This window comes from Aricia agestis, chromosome 2, assembly GCF_905147365.1.
Source record: "Aricia agestis chromosome 2, ilAriAges1.1, whole genome shotgun sequence".
Lineage (NCBI taxonomy): Eukaryota > Metazoa > Arthropoda > Insecta > Lepidoptera > Lycaenidae > Aricia > Aricia agestis.
The window spans coordinates 292,078-310,270 of record NC_056407.1 but is presented as its reverse complement, the minus strand read 5'-3'; the positions used below and the strand labels follow the sequence as shown (position 1 = coordinate 310,270).

The window sequence follows — 18,193 nt, the reverse complement described above, 5'->3', positions numbered from 1 at the left end:
CAGAACCAATTTCGACGAAACTTTTGCAACAGTCAGTGCTTTAAGTGCAGCTTGACTGTCAGAGAAGATATAAATGTTTTTGTTAACTAGTGCCATCTCTAGGCTTTCTAGTAAGCAACCGATGATTGCGAAGACCTCAGCCTGAAACACGGTCGCAAACTCCCCCAAACTGGCATGTTTGCCTCTTGGTGGTCTGCCCCCAACCCCCGTAGAATCCGGCTCCCGCACGGTTGTCTTTCCTTGATCCATCCGTGAACCAAACTATATCGCTAGGGCGACCATCAGTTCGGATTTTTCCTTCCCAGTCCTCCCTGGCAGGTATAAGAACCTGCTATTGCTTCGAAAAGCTATGCACCTTGATCATGGCATCTGATGGCATGTCCATGACGGGTGATCCACGAAGAGACAGTTCCAGCTATCTGAAAGGGGTGGAGGCCCAATTTGTCCTACCCGCTGTCCTGGCCCTGAGAGCCACCTTTCTGGCCTCCGTCTGAACAAGCAGAGGACGCGGAGTTAGGTTGATCAGGGCCTCGAGGGAAGGGGTGGGTGTTGACGAAAGCGAACCCGTGATTATTAGACATGCTAGTCTCATTTTGTTACCTACTTTAATTGAAAAAAAATACGTAATATAACTACAAAACATAATTAATTCAGAACTGCAACATCTGTACTAATATTATAAATTTGGAATTGTTAGTTTCTTTGTTTGAACACGCTAATCTCAGGAACTAGTAGTCCGATTTGAAAAATTATTTCAGTGTTAGAGTATGTAAGAGTCGAGGAAGGGTATGGGCTATATTTTATCACGCTAAGACTAATAGGAGCTAAGAAATAGAGGAAAATGTGGAAAAAACCAAGGAAATTATTTAAAATTGCTTATTATCTTAAGAAACTACTGGAGCAATTTTTATGTTATTTGGCACACATGAAGAATAGACCGTGTGAAAGGACAGGTTTCTTTTTTTTCGGAAAAATGTACGGTTTCCGTGACATGCCTAAATTACGCGGGCGAAGCCGCGCGGAACATCTAGTTAATTATATTTCCTGAAATGGACAAAAATTCAAACTAAATGTTTGTAAAAAAAAGAGTTTTTTTTTAATTTTTACATAGGACCTAGGAAATTCCATATAATGAGCTAGGAGCAGACTCACGCAGGACAGATCTGTTTGTCATTAGTCGTCTACTGCAGCTCGCATTTTTATTTAGAAGGGATAAACAGAGCAGTAAATTTTCTATTTATCCAATGTATTTATCCTTTCTAAATAAATATGCGAGCCAAAAATTCATCTGTTGGCATTTAACTGAAATGTATTTTACAACTACTGGCCACTAGATGACGTTGCTCGTGTAGTATTAACTCTATAGTTTCTCTCTCTCCAGAAACATTTGACCAAGCTCCAGGGACCTTCTTCGACAGTGGCGCCGACTTGTGAGCAACAAAACGATAGTCCCCATGACTCTTTTATTTATAACTGAACTAAAGTCACATTTTTATTATAGGTACGTTTAATAAAACAAAGCGATAATACTAGCTCTGTTTCTCTTAAACAGAATTCATTGTAAAAGTAGCAGCAATTGTTACTTTTTTATTTTTATATTGGCAAGCGCCCCTTAGTTATGAATATTATGTCCTTGCAAAATTTTAAAAAAGTTACTTTTCGGCTACTTATCCCTTGCCAGAAAAATTGGAGGTAATAACTAATAAGAGCAAAACTAAGATAGTAGAACCAGTACATGTCATCGGAAGACCCCGAAGAAGAATCTGCGTTGGCCGCAGAAAAGGTGGAAGAACTTAGGGATAAGTATAAGAAGATTAAAGAATTTGTAGGGAATCAAGAAATGTGCACCTGAAGGGCAGGACCCAGGCCAGTAGGGTGCACATTCCCATGATTTGGTCCGCATAACCACGGTCAATAGGTTTGGTGGAGGATACAGGGTTTGTGTCTAATTAGCTGTAAGCTAATGTAGAACTTTTTTCGTTATGTGGACTAACGATTTGGAGTTCGGTGAGACTAGCGCTAACATGCGTTTTTTTCAAGAGCGAACGCGCTGGTTAACACATAAAAATTACGTGCGGAATTCGTTCCGTTCGGAAAAAAGCAAACGTGTGCGCCAGTTAATGTATTTTCTACAGATTCCATGCATTCGGTTTTTCGAATACGGAAAGCGAATTCGGAAATCGAATACGGAAAAGCGGCGCTGCGACCAGAAGAAGTCAACTTTTTTTACATATTTTTGTACTTGTGCATCGTCCTTACAACTATCACAAATAATTTAACGCCAACATAGTCAGTTTACACATGGCGCCGCCGCGGCGTGCCGCTGCCGTTGCGGCGCCGTGTGTAAGGGCCCATAGAAATACAAGAATGAGTAATGTAGCGGCGCGTGTGTATACACCCTAATACGAGTAGACTATCCCAGTAACTTTGTATGGCATAATGCATACATCATACTATAATACAAATATATAAACTATCTGTAATCTGTAATAAGTAATAAAATTGCGGTTATTAGGGCCAATGCTAAAACACGGGCGGATGCGGGCGAGGCCCCCACGTCGGAAGACCGCCGCGGGTATCGAATCTGCGAGTGGGCACCCGTCGCGTGCGCCCATGTCATTTAGTAAATAGTCCATAGTAATCTACTCGACACAAATGTACATACACGCTCAAGATAAAAATTTTACTAGCAGCGCTAAATGAGATGGGCGCACGCGTCGGGTGCCCGCTCGCGGACTCGTGGCCCGCGGCGGTCTTCCGACGCGTGCGCCTGCGTCCGCCTGTGTTTTAGCGTTGGCCCTTACAGATTGTGCAGATTAGCGGTGCAGGTTGACTTAGAATGAAAAACTTTTCTTTTATTAATACTTTATTTTTTATAATAGATAATCTCCTAATCAAGTATTTAATTGTTTTGCTTACAATTCTTAATTTTGGAATGGTATTATTTATAATATTGTTTAACTTAAAAAATAAATAAAAGTGAATAAAATCGCACGAGCGACCGGCATGCGACAGTCGCAGCGGCGCGGCGTGCGTGGGCGCAGGCGCGGGCGGCGCGCGGGGACTCTTTGGTTCGACTGCAGCGCCGCGCCGTCGCAGTACATCACTTCACAAGCAGTACAATAATATTATCGATATAAAAACTATCATCGAAGCTTAACTACGTACTTTAGTGACTTAACATTCTCCACCTCGCTTAACGCTACATTTTTTCATAAAAATTGATATTTTGTACATAAAAATAAAAAACGATGCCAACAACCATAACGAACTATAATAATAATATAATATAAATATTACAATCGACACAAAACAACACGTAAACTAACTCCGAAATATAATAGCGCGTAACATACACGAGCGTACGGACGAACGCGCGTATTGCGAGTACGTTCGTCTCCGAAACAAATATTGCACCAACGAAGCGAGAAACGTCGTAACGTGAAACAGAGGACAGCGGCAAGAGGAGAGCTAGTATAGACATATGTTACATGAAAAACGATCGATAGAATTCGAGTAAACGGGGTGTTAATATAGAAAACAGTCGTAATATTATATTCATTGGCGCAACTTACAGGTACACGATCGTCCTCGTCGAGGCGGAGGCCGGGCTAGCGCCGGGCTCCGCGCCGAGAGGATCATCTCTACATCACTCGGTGAGTACCTAACCTACTCCTTAGCGTCGCTGCGAGCGACGAACGCTAGAGGCGGCCGAAGCCGAGCCGAGCCGAGCCGGGGAACACGAGCATATATCACCGCGAGCTTTCGGCTCCCGCTCGCTAGACCTACGTAAAACTATAGTAAGCTCATAAATAATATTATCGATAAAATCCTTTCGAAATACTATTGCGAGTAGAGCATGCATTACAAATGCGGTAACGTCCGGCGCAGGGCGGCGCGGACGAGGTCCGGGCAGGCGCGGGGGGCGCGGGGCGCGGGGGGGCTCAGTAGCGCGAGTCGTCGTAGATGTAGATGGCCTCTCCCGCGGACTCCTTGAGCGGCGGCGGTGCCGGGGGGAAGTCGAGCTCGGCGCGGAACAGCTTGGAGGCGGCGGGCGCGGGGGACGCGGGCGCGGGGGAGCTGCCCGCCGACCCCCCGCCGCGCCGCTTCACCCCGCCCGCGCCCGCGCCGCCGCCGCCGCCGCTGCTGCTGCTGCTGCCGCCCGACCGGAACGACGAGCGTCGCGCCAGCCTGCAACAGACGTCGTAATGTAAGTGGCGAACTTGTGGTGGAACGATATATAAAATTGGAGAAAATCGATGTTTCCGAGGATAAAAATGATAATAAATCGTAGATACCTGGTCGCCATTTCCTCAGGCGTCTCTTCTATCTCGAGCACCCAGCTGACGGAGTCGTGCTTTTCGACGACGCCTTTGACGGCAGGCAGGGGGGCGGGCAGGGGAGTGGAGCCGGGCGAGGGGGAGGGGGAGGCGGCGGGCGAGGCGGGGGAAGGCGGCGTGGGCGGCGGGGAGGGGGAGCGCGCCGACCCGCCCGACAGCGAGCGCCGTCGCGCGCCCGCCAGCAGCGACACCACCTGCGACACGACACATCCTCACTCAACATTTTTGTTCTAGCATATTTATTCATTTAATTCCATCAATCCCACCATCCCACAGTCATTTATGCTGAACAGGCATTTTTTTCTTGTTGGTAATTGAAAGAAAAATATGATAAGTTGTGAATTAGAATATCGTTGTTATTCATTTATTTTTATAATGCGCGCCCGCAACTCCTTGGCGCCAAATTTCGTTTATCCCGCGAAAATTTTTGGTAGTTCGCATAGAAACATAGGTAAAACGTTCAGCTGGCTGGAGCGGCGTACCTGCGACTTCTGGCGGAGCTTGTACCGGAGCTCCTCGTTGTGAGCGGCGAGGCGGGCGGCGTGGTCGCGGTCGCGCGCGGCCAGCTCGCGCAAGCGGCGGTTGTCGTCGCGCAGGCGGTCGGCGTCGCTCTGGCGCGCGGCCAGGCGCTCACGCAGCTCCTCGGCCGCCTGTCGCGCCGCCGCCGCCGCGCGCTCGGCCGCCGCGCGCCGCGCCCGCTCCGCGCCCGCCTCCGCCCGCGCGCCGCGCACCGCCGCCAGCTCCGCCTGCTTCATCTCGATCACCGCGCGCAGCGACCGCACCTGGAACGTTACACACTCACGATCGAGTTCAATTCAGTTTATTTCTTTTATTTATTAGGTCTATTATTTGTGTTGGAACATTTAAATAAACAAAAAAAAAATACAGTCATAACGACGAATAACAAATAATAAGCGAAGGACGCGCTCACCTCGGCGGCGAGCTCGGTGGGGTCCGTGCTGAGCTCCTCCTTGGAGTAGAGCCGGAGGTCGCAGTCGCCCTCGGCCTCGAACAGCACCGGGTCGCAGGCGGCGTCGCTCACGGTGCGGGTCTTGGAGCCTGCCCGGGGGGGCGACAGGTCAGCAGACCTGTCGGCGGACCTGTCGCCGAAGTCGTCCGACCGGTCGCCAGAGCTGTCGCCGAACACGTCACCGGGCCCGTCGCTTCCGGTCGACTCGTCGGAGTCCTCGGACGCGTCGTCGCCCGCGTCCTCCGCCTGCGCGGCGCGCGCTCGGTCTAGATCGGCTCGCGCTCGGTCGAGGTCAGCCCGCGCTCGGTCGAGGTCGGTCCGCGCCCGGTCCAGGTCGGCCCGCGCTGCGTCGAGCTGCGCGCGCAGGGTGCGTTCGAGCTCGCTGTGCGCGTGCAGCCGCGCGCGGCTCTCCGCCACCTCCTCCTTGAGGGCGGCGATGGTGTCCTGAAACGAGTGGCGACCGATGAGTGCCCCATCACTACCTATATATACATGCTAACAGCAACGGGAACACGGTACCCACCTCCCGCTGGCGCACGTCGCCGGCGAGCGCGGCGAGCTGCGCGGCGTGCGCGGCTGCCGCCTCGCCCCGCGCCTCCTCCCGCGCTGACACCTCGCGCTCCAGCTCAGAGATCTTGCTCAGGCATTCCGCGACTGAAACGAAACGACGTGGACTTTGAGACTAGTCAATGTTGACGTTTCCGATGCCGTCCGATGCTAACGATTTCCGATGTTTCCTCGTTATCTGAACGTTCCACTCTATCCAGTAGAGTAGCGGAAGATCGTATCGCGGGGCGGCGCGCGCGAAGCTCGGTTCACATCTGAGAACCGCCGCGCCGCAACAAACAAAGTACTTATTGTTTTTAAAGCAAAAAGTTTGACCCGAATGTGTAATGCGTCGTGCGATTCTAGGTAGCGGCGATTAACGTTATTCATTAACATAATTATTATAATTTTCCAAATACGTTTATCGGCTGCAACATTTCGTGTTCTTTATTAGGATATTGAAGGCATTTGAAAGCATATTATTTTTAAAGAAAAGTTGTCGACCGGTTAGTAAGTTTTTAATTTTTTATGACAATTACGGACTTTTCTAGTATATAATTAATAATGTAATGTAACAGGGAGACGGGATACTGACTGGTGTCGAAGTCCTTCTGCGCGCGCGCGGCGCGGTCCGTGTCGGCGCGGGCGGCTGCGGCGCGCTCGGCGGCGGCGAGGCCGCGCCACCGCTCCGCCTCCGCCCGCCATCCGCTGCCGTTCGCCTCCTCCAACTGAAAAGCACACGTACATCTTTACCATATCGTGTTTTTAATACTACTATTAAATAATTATAAATCAAATAAATGAATATTTCCTCATAATTCGACTCAATTTTATCGGGCGCCTAAAGGTTACAGCGCACATATCAACTCGGAAAGGGATAGGCACCGTATCGCCTCGAGCCGTTCAATATTGTTTGTATGAAGCTCCCTACTGCAACGCACACTAAGCGGAACCGTAACGTATTCGCCTCGCCTCGGAAGGGAACAGCGGTCGGCGAGCCGTGAGCGAGGCGTCGCCCAGCCGTAGCCGAGTTGACGTACAGGCGCTACTGATACGCTTTGGTAATACGTGCATACGTTAGGTTGACGCCTGGTTGACGGCGAGGCGAAGGCGATACAGTGACGATCCCTTTCCGAGTTGATATGTGTGCTGTGACCATAAAGCAGAGGAACGTAACGTCATACTAGTTTCACTCGTCTGGAGCCGGTTCCTCCCGAGCGAATGTAATATGGTATTACCCGGCTACCGACAGACGGTACTTGTCGATACGAGAGGAGGCTCACCTGAAACACTAGGTACTGTACTAGCACGCCGAGGGCCTCCACGCCCTTGGCGGCGTGGGCCAGGTGCTGGGCGTGGTCGCGCGAGGGCGGGGCGGGGGCGGGCGCGGGGGGCGGGGCCGGCGGCGAGCGCGCGGCCGGCTGCTGCGGCGTCTGCCCGCGTTTACCGCGCCCGACCGCCGACGACACGCGCGCCGGCTCTGAAACGAAATGGAACGATTAGGCGGCTGCAAGTGGACGACAACACGAAAGACTTTATGTTGTTTCGTTAGTAAATGTTGAGACGAGTACGAGTAATTAGAGATGGAGTCGAGCGACATCAAACAAATCTGCGCCGCTCGGACAACAGCTCGTGAGAACAGTGATGGTTTCCCAACCTGCCCGTTCTGCCCGACTACCGACTACACGAGCGCCGTGTACGTGCAATTGTAATGGGGCCTTTTAAGTACAAACATCTGACGCAAGCTCGTTTCACACGTTTGTTACTTGTAATTACCCTGCTGCCTGCAATGTTCAAAGATCAGAACGATAGTCAAATTAGCACGACTTACGAGTACGAGTTATCTCTACTTTTCATTACTACATTCGTGCATGCATAATATTATGCGGTCTCAAAAAGTCCTCAGGGACAATTCTGGAAGCGAAACAAGTAACCTACAGAGTCGTACTCTACACGCAAAAAACTTTAACGTGGAGTCGGAGTCATATAACATTTTATTCCGTGGCTTGTCCTTATGAGGGCTAATTAAGTAGACCCGAGGAATGCGGTAGTCGCCGCACCGACTGCCGCGCGGCGGAGGCCGGTGCACCGCGCACGTAACACGCCGGGCCCTTCGCCGGGAGAAATCGACTGCACCGCGGAAAAATAGCGCATTCTGGCATACTGATGAGCGACTTTCGCGCCCCATGCGACTGCGGCCGCCATGGCGCGGCAAGAGCCGGTCCCGCCGGTGTTGCCGCGTAAGCACATCGCGGTGTACGGCGACAGTTGACACGGGTACTACAGCAGACGTACGTGTGACGTCACTGGACAACTCTTACACCCGTTACCAGCCAGCTACGCCGTAACTACTACCTTAGCCCGCTACTTCCAGAAGACACACAATTTATATAATATTAGAATATTATGGGCACAGCGAAACAGTTTTAAGCCTGCAGTTGTTTCATTTTGCGACCTTCTCGCACCTATTTACTTAATATATTCGATTTATCTAAAAAGGTTTTAACGGTGTCCTGAGTATATTATAAAACAATAAGTTCTAAGTATCACTTATCGCTGGTCCTGCATTGTATCCATGCGATGAACGCAAAGGTTCAAGGAGTGACCCACTTGGGTCGTAACAATAAAGTATAAACAATTTAATAGGTATAGGTGTCGGGGATATTATATGTTTAAACAAAAAAGCTAGCGTAATTTGAGATGAGAATAATTTAACGAGCAATTAGGCGGTGGACAATGCACTGCGCGAGTCGCACGCCGCGGGTCAAGGTCAGACCTGCACCAGGGTTGGTAAACGGTAGGTCGTGCGACACCTCGCCAGCGTGTGAGGTGCCACCGACGTACCTGCATTAGGGCATCTCGATCGGGAGGAGAGACCGGTGTCTGTCGACTAGCACTAGTTTGTAAATTGTATGACGTCGTCGGCGACGACCGACACCTACTTCGTAGTTTAGACCTGGTCGTTTAAGCTAGGAAGTAGGTGGTGAGGATATCAGCTCGGAGAACGAGTGCGGGGGCGCGGCATACGGACGGGCAATGGACGTCAATTGAGTAGAGGTGACGAGGTACAGTCGCATCTGACGTTATCAATATCATCTTGTTACTACCCACAGGTGGTACACTCTCGTTCTATGCTAAACTAGTAGTTACATTTATTTATAGATGAAATTGCAATATTTAATGGCAACCTAGGTTAATTAAATATAATAATATGTTGACAAAACTCCTTAATGAGCTATCAAATATTAAGTACTAAGTAGGCAATCGGCAACAATCAGGGAATTTATCCTCGCATACCACGTCGATCGCGCGATGGCAGGCTCGAGTAGATTAGAGGTAATCGTGGCAACTGTATGACTGTAGGTGACAAGTATCCAGTTGCCGGACGAAAATAGTTAAATTGGAGCTGACGATATGCACACAGAGTTGCCGGCCGCCCACGACGCCCGCGCCGCCGCCGGCGGGGCCGCGTCGGCCGGCCTGTGGGAGACGATGAGCGGCGACCTCCGCCCTCCCCGTAATGGCATGATAAACACTCAAACTTTAGCCTACTAATGTGAACGTATACGTAGCTAAACTTTTTCATCCGCGCAGGCAGGCTCTTGAACCTCAGAAGTCAGAACAAAATCAGAAAGTGAAATTGTAATAAAGTAAACTAAATAAAAATATTGAATAAAATTCATTTATTATGTTATTATACGACGTCGGTTGTTTGTAGGTTATACGGATATCGCCAAAAATCAAAAACAACGGATTTCGGCACCAGAAACTAAATTTGAAACGTAATTAAAATGTAAATGAGGTCCGTGGTAGTTAATAAATGCTAATTACTGTTGTATCTCCGACAGAAATAACACCACGAGATACGACTACAACGCGTGCCGCGATCGGTGTAAGATACAATTTAATCTAGCTGTCAACGAAAGACAGTCGAATAAATACTGGTTGTATTTCTTAGATGTCTTTTTATATAAAATACTATTTGGTACAGTTTTTTTGCAACAACCGCTAGCTCCAACTGTAACTCCGCGAAACCGACGCGATGGTATGTACGATATCTTTTTTGTTCCATACCCGACTGATCTCGGCTTATGAATTAATGAAGGTGTAATATAAGTTCCTCGTAAACGTTATATAAAGAACATATATGTTAGAGAATAATAAAAGTCTTGAATTATACATTGAGCGATATTTATTCGAGCAGAGTTTTACCTTACATGTCTCAAAATTAATTAGAGAATGAATCAATCAATGCAATATGGCTGGCTTTTATACCATTTTACACAAAAGAAACGAACTTCCGTTGACAATTCAAATATAGCAAAATCATAAAGAAATACATTAAAATTAAGAATGACTAAGAATAAGTTAAGTACATAATTCTAAATATTAATTAATGTACTTCTCATATTTTAGATAATATGAGAAGAGGAAGTTATAACGGAAGTAAATAATCCTCCCGCCCATTTATAACTAACTAATTGTCAAAATCAAGTACCTTACTTATTAATATTTAAAATATAATAATCACTTATTAAAATTATACATAGTGACTAACATAATATACCGATTAAAATAAATAAATATAATATCATGTAGCTTGTCCATTGACATCCGCTAACATATAAAAGTTACCGATCAGTCTAGGTTCTAGGGCCCGCTCGAGGAAAAACAAAACGGTATTCTTGTGCAATTCGTTACGCAGCAATTGTATAATTTATTTTATTCAATTTATACACTGAATTAAATGTATTGCTCGCTCCAGTTGCTCCGTTAACAATAACTCATTCTGACATGTCATGCGTACACCGTGCCGCAGCCCGCAGTGGTGCCGCAGTACCGCAGCGGCGTGGAGTGTGGTAGTAGTGCATGCAGCGTGGTATAGTGTGCCGGTAGCCCAGTTCGTGCTGAGAATACTGCGCATGGGACTGTGCCCGTTGCCAGTTGCCACCATCGCGCCTCAGCTAAGTCAATAAGTGCCAGTAAGTGGCAGACTAACGGAATTTACCGTTACCGTCTTCCCACTACGTCATATTACACTACATGAGAGTAATTGTAAAACTGGCAAAATTAGCAGTACTGAAAGACCGAAGGAAAATTGCCAAAATTTCTCGAACATAAGCTATGTAGGTAACGTAGGCACTAGGCAATGAGGAAAACGCGTATTTGATACTGTGTGACCGGTGGCATAATGCATTGCAGGTGCCGTCGATAGGTTCAGCAATTTCGTTTCATTCCGGGCAAAATGTCACTCGCAAATGTCCCGAAATACTGCGCGCCCACACGCGCGAGTGAGCACAACGAGTACCTAAATAATGTAAAATAAAAAATTTAATATGACATGAATATGTAATATGTTAACCTACTGTTATTGTTAAACAGTCCACACAGGATAAAACTCTTAATTGAGTTGGCCGTTACAACATTATGATTACTGTTTACACCGAAATGTTGAAATTTACGAAGATTTCAACATTTCGGTGTATTGAGATTAAGACACAGGTCTTCATCTCATTAGCATATTACATGACTTGCGTAACACCATAAAGTGTTTAATTAGTGTTCTGAATTATTTAGCGAGAGCTAGGAACATGGAGTGCCACAGCATTTTGATTTTTATGTGCCGTTAAATTGGCTTTTTTCAAAAATATGTTATGTTTTCCATAAGAAACATTTTTACGGAAATTGTGCGAGACAAAAATATCTGCAATCAGAGAAGAGACACTACGCGGAGGAGTGAGCACCCAAATCCCTCTACGAGTCTACATCTACGGCCTTAAATAATTCTAAACTCGTCGATTCTCAGAAGTGTCAAAAACAGAAAACGCGGAAGTTTTATACAATTGCTGCGGAACTAACGACCAAATCGACGCGTTTCGTGCAGGAAGCTGCGGCCTCATCGACACTTCAGAGGACGGCGACGACGGACGCGACGACGGACGCGACGACGGACGCGACCGGCCCGACATCTCGTGTGTCGTGTCTCCCGTCGCCGCCGACGACACTTCCCCGAAACTACACAACAGGAGATCGCCAGACAGTGCTCCCTAATTACTGTACAGTGTACAGTTGCTAGCTCGGCCTACGAGGCTTTCACTCGACGTAATAATATAAAATTTAACAGTAAGTCAGATATTGTTGAAGCCATTTGAATCTGTCTTAATCGTCCGAGACGCAGGGCTAGTGAATATTCGAAATCAATTGCGCGATATGAGACTTGGGAACCCCGTCAAATACATACCCGGGAGATAATCTTAAACGATCCATTACAAATATTTTAGGGTAATTATACTCATTAAACGATTTGTAAATGAGAAGGTTGAAATATAAAGTATTATGTTATGCATGGCAGGTATTGGATAACTTCCTAATTCACATAAATAAATCTGACGAAACCAATACAAAGCGAATTGAAAAATAACATGATTAGCTAACGTCGCTGAACTTTCGCAATCCTTACATCGGTGATTTACTGCGGGTCACCGGTGACGCCGGGCGCGGGCGGTGACAGCCGGCGTCAGGTCAGACGGTCGCAGCGCCGTCAGCTGGAGGGAGCTATTCCTAGCGCGGGGCTATTTGCGGCGCACGGCTATAAGTGTGGTCCAGCAGCGGCTATACATAGCGGGATGTGTGTCAGGCGGCCGACCGCCCCCAGCCCCAGGGTCGGGTTGTCCCATTGCCGGACACTATGTGTCGTGTGTCCCCTACAGTCTACGGTCTACACACAGGCACTCCTGCCCGCATAGAATCCTCAGCATGCATCATCTCAATCGAAGGCCATACTAGGATCCGTAGCTAATTTGCGTATTCATTTAAATCATGAATCATGTCTATGTAAAGCCATATGTGGACTACAGAAACGATGGAATTTCCCGAAAGACATGATCTGACTCCACGTGAAGAAGTTGGATCCTTAAAAGACACGAGCAGCTTAAGGAAGGTAGGTAAATCGGCCAATAAGTCTCATTCCCTCAGCACCGCGAGCATCCCCGAGCGAGCCGGCGGCCGCGCGAGCTGAATTAGGAACAATCAGCGTGTGAGTCAGCCCTGCAATTGTACCTCGCCTCGTAAACCCGTCATCGCTCGCCCTTTGTCACCGAACAGCTTAAGATGAGAGAGATTATCCGCACCAATAATAATATTGTATTTCGAGCTACGCACTCGTCGAAGCCGACCGACCCAAAATATGAGCTTCATATCCTTGTTGTTAATTTTAATTAAATACCAAAGGAAGTATTAATGTCGTAATTAAGTGCGACTTTATAAGCAAAGTTCCCACTATAAATACAGACGTGTTCGGTCGTAAACTGGCTATAAACCTAAATGTTAGCGAGCAGATCTGCGACATGCGAGGACCGGTGTGACAGGCGGGAGCAGGCGGGAGCAGGCGGGAGCAGGCGGGAGCAGGCGGGAGCAGGATTCTGACAACTACTTTCACAGAAACTGCTACTCCTACTTTATTATTCTGCTTCGTCATCACCGAGATGAGAAGTTTACTCGTGTTTCTACTACGCTCAACTTTTGTTTCCTTAATGATTTTCTAAGTTTACGCGAGTATCACTCATGATATTATAAGGTTGAAACACTTACGGATTTTGTCGCGGAGCACTTATATTAATCCCGACGTTTCGGCTGCTTTACAGCGGCCGTGGTCACGGGTAGACTGAGATGATAGGTGTCCAATTAATTGAAGTCCACCCGTGACCACGGCCGCTGTAAAGCAGCCGAAACGTCGGGATTAATAAAAGTGCTCCGCGACAAAATCCGTAAGTGTTTTAACCTTATAATATCATTTTGTTTCCTTTATATTTTACTGGTGATGTGTGTCCTGCTGGAGGAGCACGCAGAAAGTGCAGGTTATGGACAGTCGTGTCATCGTTCACCGCTGCCACGGCGCCCGCGCCTGACTCACTCCTTTGATCTCCGTCTACCTCGCGCTACTCGCTGCGTAATGACAACAACATGTTTGTCCTCTCATACATTCAATAACTTTAAAGTTTAAACGTATCGATAATAACGTTCGGGCGAATAATGAGTACCGTACTCCGTACCAGCAGGGCTTAGACAACTGGATCGGTGGCGGGATACCGCAGTGGGCAGGTTCAAGACGACGTCACAGCTAGATCTCTAGCGATAAATTTGCGTTGCGGAATCTATAATCATTTTACGAGGCAATCAATACTGCTGGAAATGTTAATCGTTAATAACTAGGACCAGATAAATTACACTGTTAAATAGCTACGGCACAACCGGTAACTGTTAATATCTTACTAAAAAGAGCAAGAGTGTGGCGACTTTTAGCACCGGCTACAGGTGGCCGGCAGCCGCTACAGGTGGCCGGCGACCGGCGGGGCGGCAGGATATCGCGCCGTTTGATTGCCGCCACATCCTCCGGCGTTTATTGCCGCGGTAACATTCAGCTCGCGCTGCCCTTGATTTGTAAAGTTCAAACCGTGCGCGTGTGTAATTTGTTCGCGCAATTAATGTTTAATCGCCGCCGACCTCCACTGCGTTCGGCGCCAGTTTTTTACCCCTCATCATCATCACCGATTACAGAATGCGCTTGGGCCTCTGTAATAATTGATACGCTCAATACTCTATCTACAGTTTATCAAAAAGATTCGCCATCAGCGTCCGGGAGTACGTCTGATCTGTAAGACGCTCTCAGACAAGTGGGGTCCGTATTCTGCGGAGCTCGTAGATTCTAAGCGATCGCTACTTAATACTAGTTAACGAGAGCTCATTGATTTCGGTTATTTGATTAACGATGCAGACATGTCATTGTGTGCGTGCGACTCGTACATTGGTGCATCATCTAGCCGCCGCGGCGGGGCCAGTAGACTCCACAGCATCGTTATCATGTCGCGAATACTACTGCTCCTAATAACAGCCACTTCTTTATGCGTTTAAAATTGTATGTAAATACTTTTATAAACACTTCGACTTGTAATCGACGAAACGTCCCCGTCGCGTAGAAAACGCGTCAATCACAGTCCCGAGTCCCGACCGTGTCCGAAGCGTTCGCTTATATCATGCAGATGATGAATTGATGGCGTATTATTATCCGATCAGCGTAATTTATAGAAAATCGCGGCGAAAGAGAAAATACGTAATGACATGGCGACAAGCGCGAGCTGCTTACGGCGCGGGCGGCGCGGGCGGGGCGGGGGGAGCGGGCAGAGGCCAGAGACACGCGCGCGGAAACTTTCCTGAGGAAAACCGAAAGAATGATGTGGAGAGGCGTTCTGCACCGTCGCCGACGACGTGCCGCGATGTGCGGATATACATTAGAAGGAGAGAAGTTAAACTCTCTAAGAAATTATTGATAAATGTATTTAGTCGTCACCGCCGTGATGTGGAAGTGAACAAAAGTCTAACTAAAGACTAAGTTACGAAAATACGTCCCCAGACTTTACCACAAAACATTAACGGAAGCAACGTAAATCCCAAAGGCCAAAAGCTCATTCTAAAATCCCTAAGATTCAGTTTACCTATTCATTAAAATATAATTTATCAACTAGCATAAATTTTGAATACTATGTGTTAATTACTCGAAGGCAGTCGAAAGCCCTTAAAAATGTATTAATGCTCAATTATCTCTATTCGCAGTAAATACAGCGATCGATATTGTTTACTATTGAGAGTGAGGACTGAGGAGTGAGGAGTGAGGAGCGAGGAGCGAGGAGCGAGGAGTGGCCGACTCCCGGCTCAGTACACAATATGACACTGGGAGAGGGCCTCGCGGTGTAATTGACATTGGCAGCCGACTTCGCCACTGATCTGAATGTTTCATTGACATTGAGCTGATTGAGTGAGACCGCGACTTTCCTAGCTCACCTATTTGGTTATTCAATTTTAAGAGCAAGCTTTTTTACGTTCTCTGATAGAATCTCCAAAATTATTTATTGCAAATGAATGTGGAATTATATTGTAACTACTAGGGTTCCTACTAAGGCAACTTCAATTTACAGAGGGTGGAACAAAACCAAGTGATAATACTTTAGGCTGTGTTTGAGTCCCCTGTGTAGAGTTCACAGCTGTGAAACCAGTGAAAGTAGGAGCGCTGAAAGAGTCACTTTTTTTTTTAATTTTGTATCCATGACGCTCGGGTCGGGCGCTTTGCTCATGAAAATCACAAAAAATTGCTCTTTCAGTTCTGTTACTTTCACAGTATGTAAGGGTCACATACAAACCTTAAGACCTAAAGTATTGTCACTTAGTTTTGCTACACGTTGTATATTCAATTTATATGTGTCGCAGGGAAAAGAAGATATCAGGTATATCCCGAAATCCCTAGGGATATCACGAAATCGCGGTAGATACCGAATATTCTTGTTTCTTACGTCTTCTTACTAAACAAATCTAGTGATATGTCATTTCACTAAACTAAATCTAGTGAAATGTCAGAATAGCGGATACCGCCGAATAAAAATCGAGCTACGCATTTCTCTCGCTAGCTCTAATACCCTATCACTATCTTATGGGGGCGACTAACCCTATTTTATAATTCATTTTTATACTTGAAAATAAGCTCCGAATTGTTTCATTTTGTAGACATAGACACTGCATTATATTTCCGAGAATCAGACCTAGCAAAAACACGATATCTTAAAATTTTCTCGATCACAAAGATGCATCTAATTTTCACGAATTTTTCATATATTGCCATTACCGTGCATTAAACTAAGTTAATATTTTAAGACAATGTATAAAATTCTATCATTGAGGAACTGACCTAGCGTATTTTTTTAAATATTTTATATTACATATTTATCGAGTTATTAGGAAAAAAATAATTTTCTTTTTATTTAAATGAATCCGCGTCGTCCTTTTTCACCTGGCATATGAAAACCGGGGGTGAGTGTGAAGAGAGAAGGACGATTTTTTGCGTTAGTCGCCCTCTTAACGCGAATGGGGCATTATCAGCGTGAAGGGATCTTATTGTCGGTATTGAGTTATTAATATCCCCATAATATACATTTAACAGGCTATCGAACCATGCAAGTAACATGCGCGTAAGTCTAGAAAATATTAAAAAATGTTGAGAGTCGTAAAAGGTGATATTTAGAAAATCGCATTCAAACTTAACGTACACGTAATAATTTAACGACTAAAATTACACGAGCCGCGCCAGCTCGAGCGACGCATTTGTTTCACTCCCACTAGTGCCCGTGTGGGTATTAGAGCGAGCGAGAGAAATGCGTAGCTCGATTTTTATTCGGCGGTATCCGCTTTTCTGATATTTCACTAGATTTAGTTTAGTGAAATGACATATCACTAGATTTGTTTAGTAAGAAGACGTAAGAAATAAGAATATTCGGTATCTACCGCGATTTCGTGATATCCCTAGGGATTTCGGGATATCCCTGATATCTTCTTTTCCCTGCGACATATGCATCTCTCGCAGAGCCCATACAAAGTCTCTGCCCGGAGCACATTTTGAGGATGGATTTTCTAGGGTATAAAATTTATGAAATAATAGTGGACTCTACTTATCCGACTGTTTCAATTGTTTACTAGACTTTGAGAATTTAATGATGGCGCCAGGTTTAGACATTATACTGTCGTTGTTACTGTCGGTCCCGGTGATCATGAAGCGCTAACGACTCCGGGAGACGGGCCGGCCTCGGTGACGAGCGGCGCGCGGGCCGCTGCGGGCTGCGGCTGGCGCGCGTCCAACGTCATAATAAAATTGGGCCTCGACCGCGTCCGCGCCGCCCGGCCAATATTATTTCCAATTCTTCCGTCATCGACCGACTTACAGATCTAGACCTCTCCACGTGACTCATATTTTCAATTAATCGACTAATAGACGTAAACTGAGCTCCCCGATCTAATCAGATGCTATCATCGTTTCGATAAGACAATTATCTCCGGGAGCCGCCGCATCGCACTCAATTCGACATTGAAAGTAACTCATTTGAGCCGAACGGGCAGTCATTTGCATCGAGCAGGGCGGCTAGCGTGTGCCGCGACCGCCGCGCGCTGCGGCGGCCCTAATTAATACAATGCAAGGCCGAAAGAATTACCGCCCGATCGACGGAGCTTATATTATACTGACAGAACAATCGCCACGATATTGAGCATATTCTGCGTTCAATTCTCTAACATAATAAGGCATGTTGTTGCTATTCAATTTTACCAACATTCGATTTCGGATGAACCGTGCTAACGCTTATAAGAATTGTAAAGTTCGACAATGGTAACCATGCTCTACTGCAGTCTACAGCCGCGACTTCGCGGTACCTCCCCACGTTAGGATGTGTTGCGGGGAATGTGTCGGTGCAAGTACCCGTCGGGTGTAAGTGTAACTAGCGCAATACGCTTGACTGCGTGT

The 18,193-nt window shown here is 46.7% G+C and overlaps 1 protein-coding gene across 2 annotated transcripts in view; it reads right to left on the bottom strand.

The window, feature by feature from the left end:
* Positions 1 to 2,853: 2,853 nt before the first annotated feature.
* LOC121739722 overlaps positions 2,854 to 18,193 on the bottom strand; it is an 81,899-nt gene continuing 66,559 nt past the window's right edge. For both annotated transcript variants that reach the window (XM_042132271.1, XM_042132270.1), the window contains exons 6-12: positions 7,140 to 7,336; positions 6,452 to 6,584; positions 5,834 to 5,964; positions 5,272 to 5,754; positions 4,823 to 5,122; positions 4,299 to 4,534; positions 2,854 to 4,191 (exon numbers count right to left, since the gene is read on the bottom strand). In XM_042132271.1, coding sequence (XP_041988205.1) covers positions 3,945 to 4,191; positions 4,299 to 4,534; positions 4,823 to 5,122; positions 5,272 to 5,754; positions 5,834 to 5,964; positions 6,452 to 6,584; positions 7,140 to 7,336 — 1,727 coding nt within the window. In that variant the 3' untranslated portion in view covers positions 2,854 to 3,944. The remainder of the gene's footprint in view (positions 4,192 to 4,298; positions 4,535 to 4,822; positions 5,123 to 5,271; positions 5,755 to 5,833; positions 5,965 to 6,451; positions 6,585 to 7,139; positions 7,337 to 18,193) is intronic.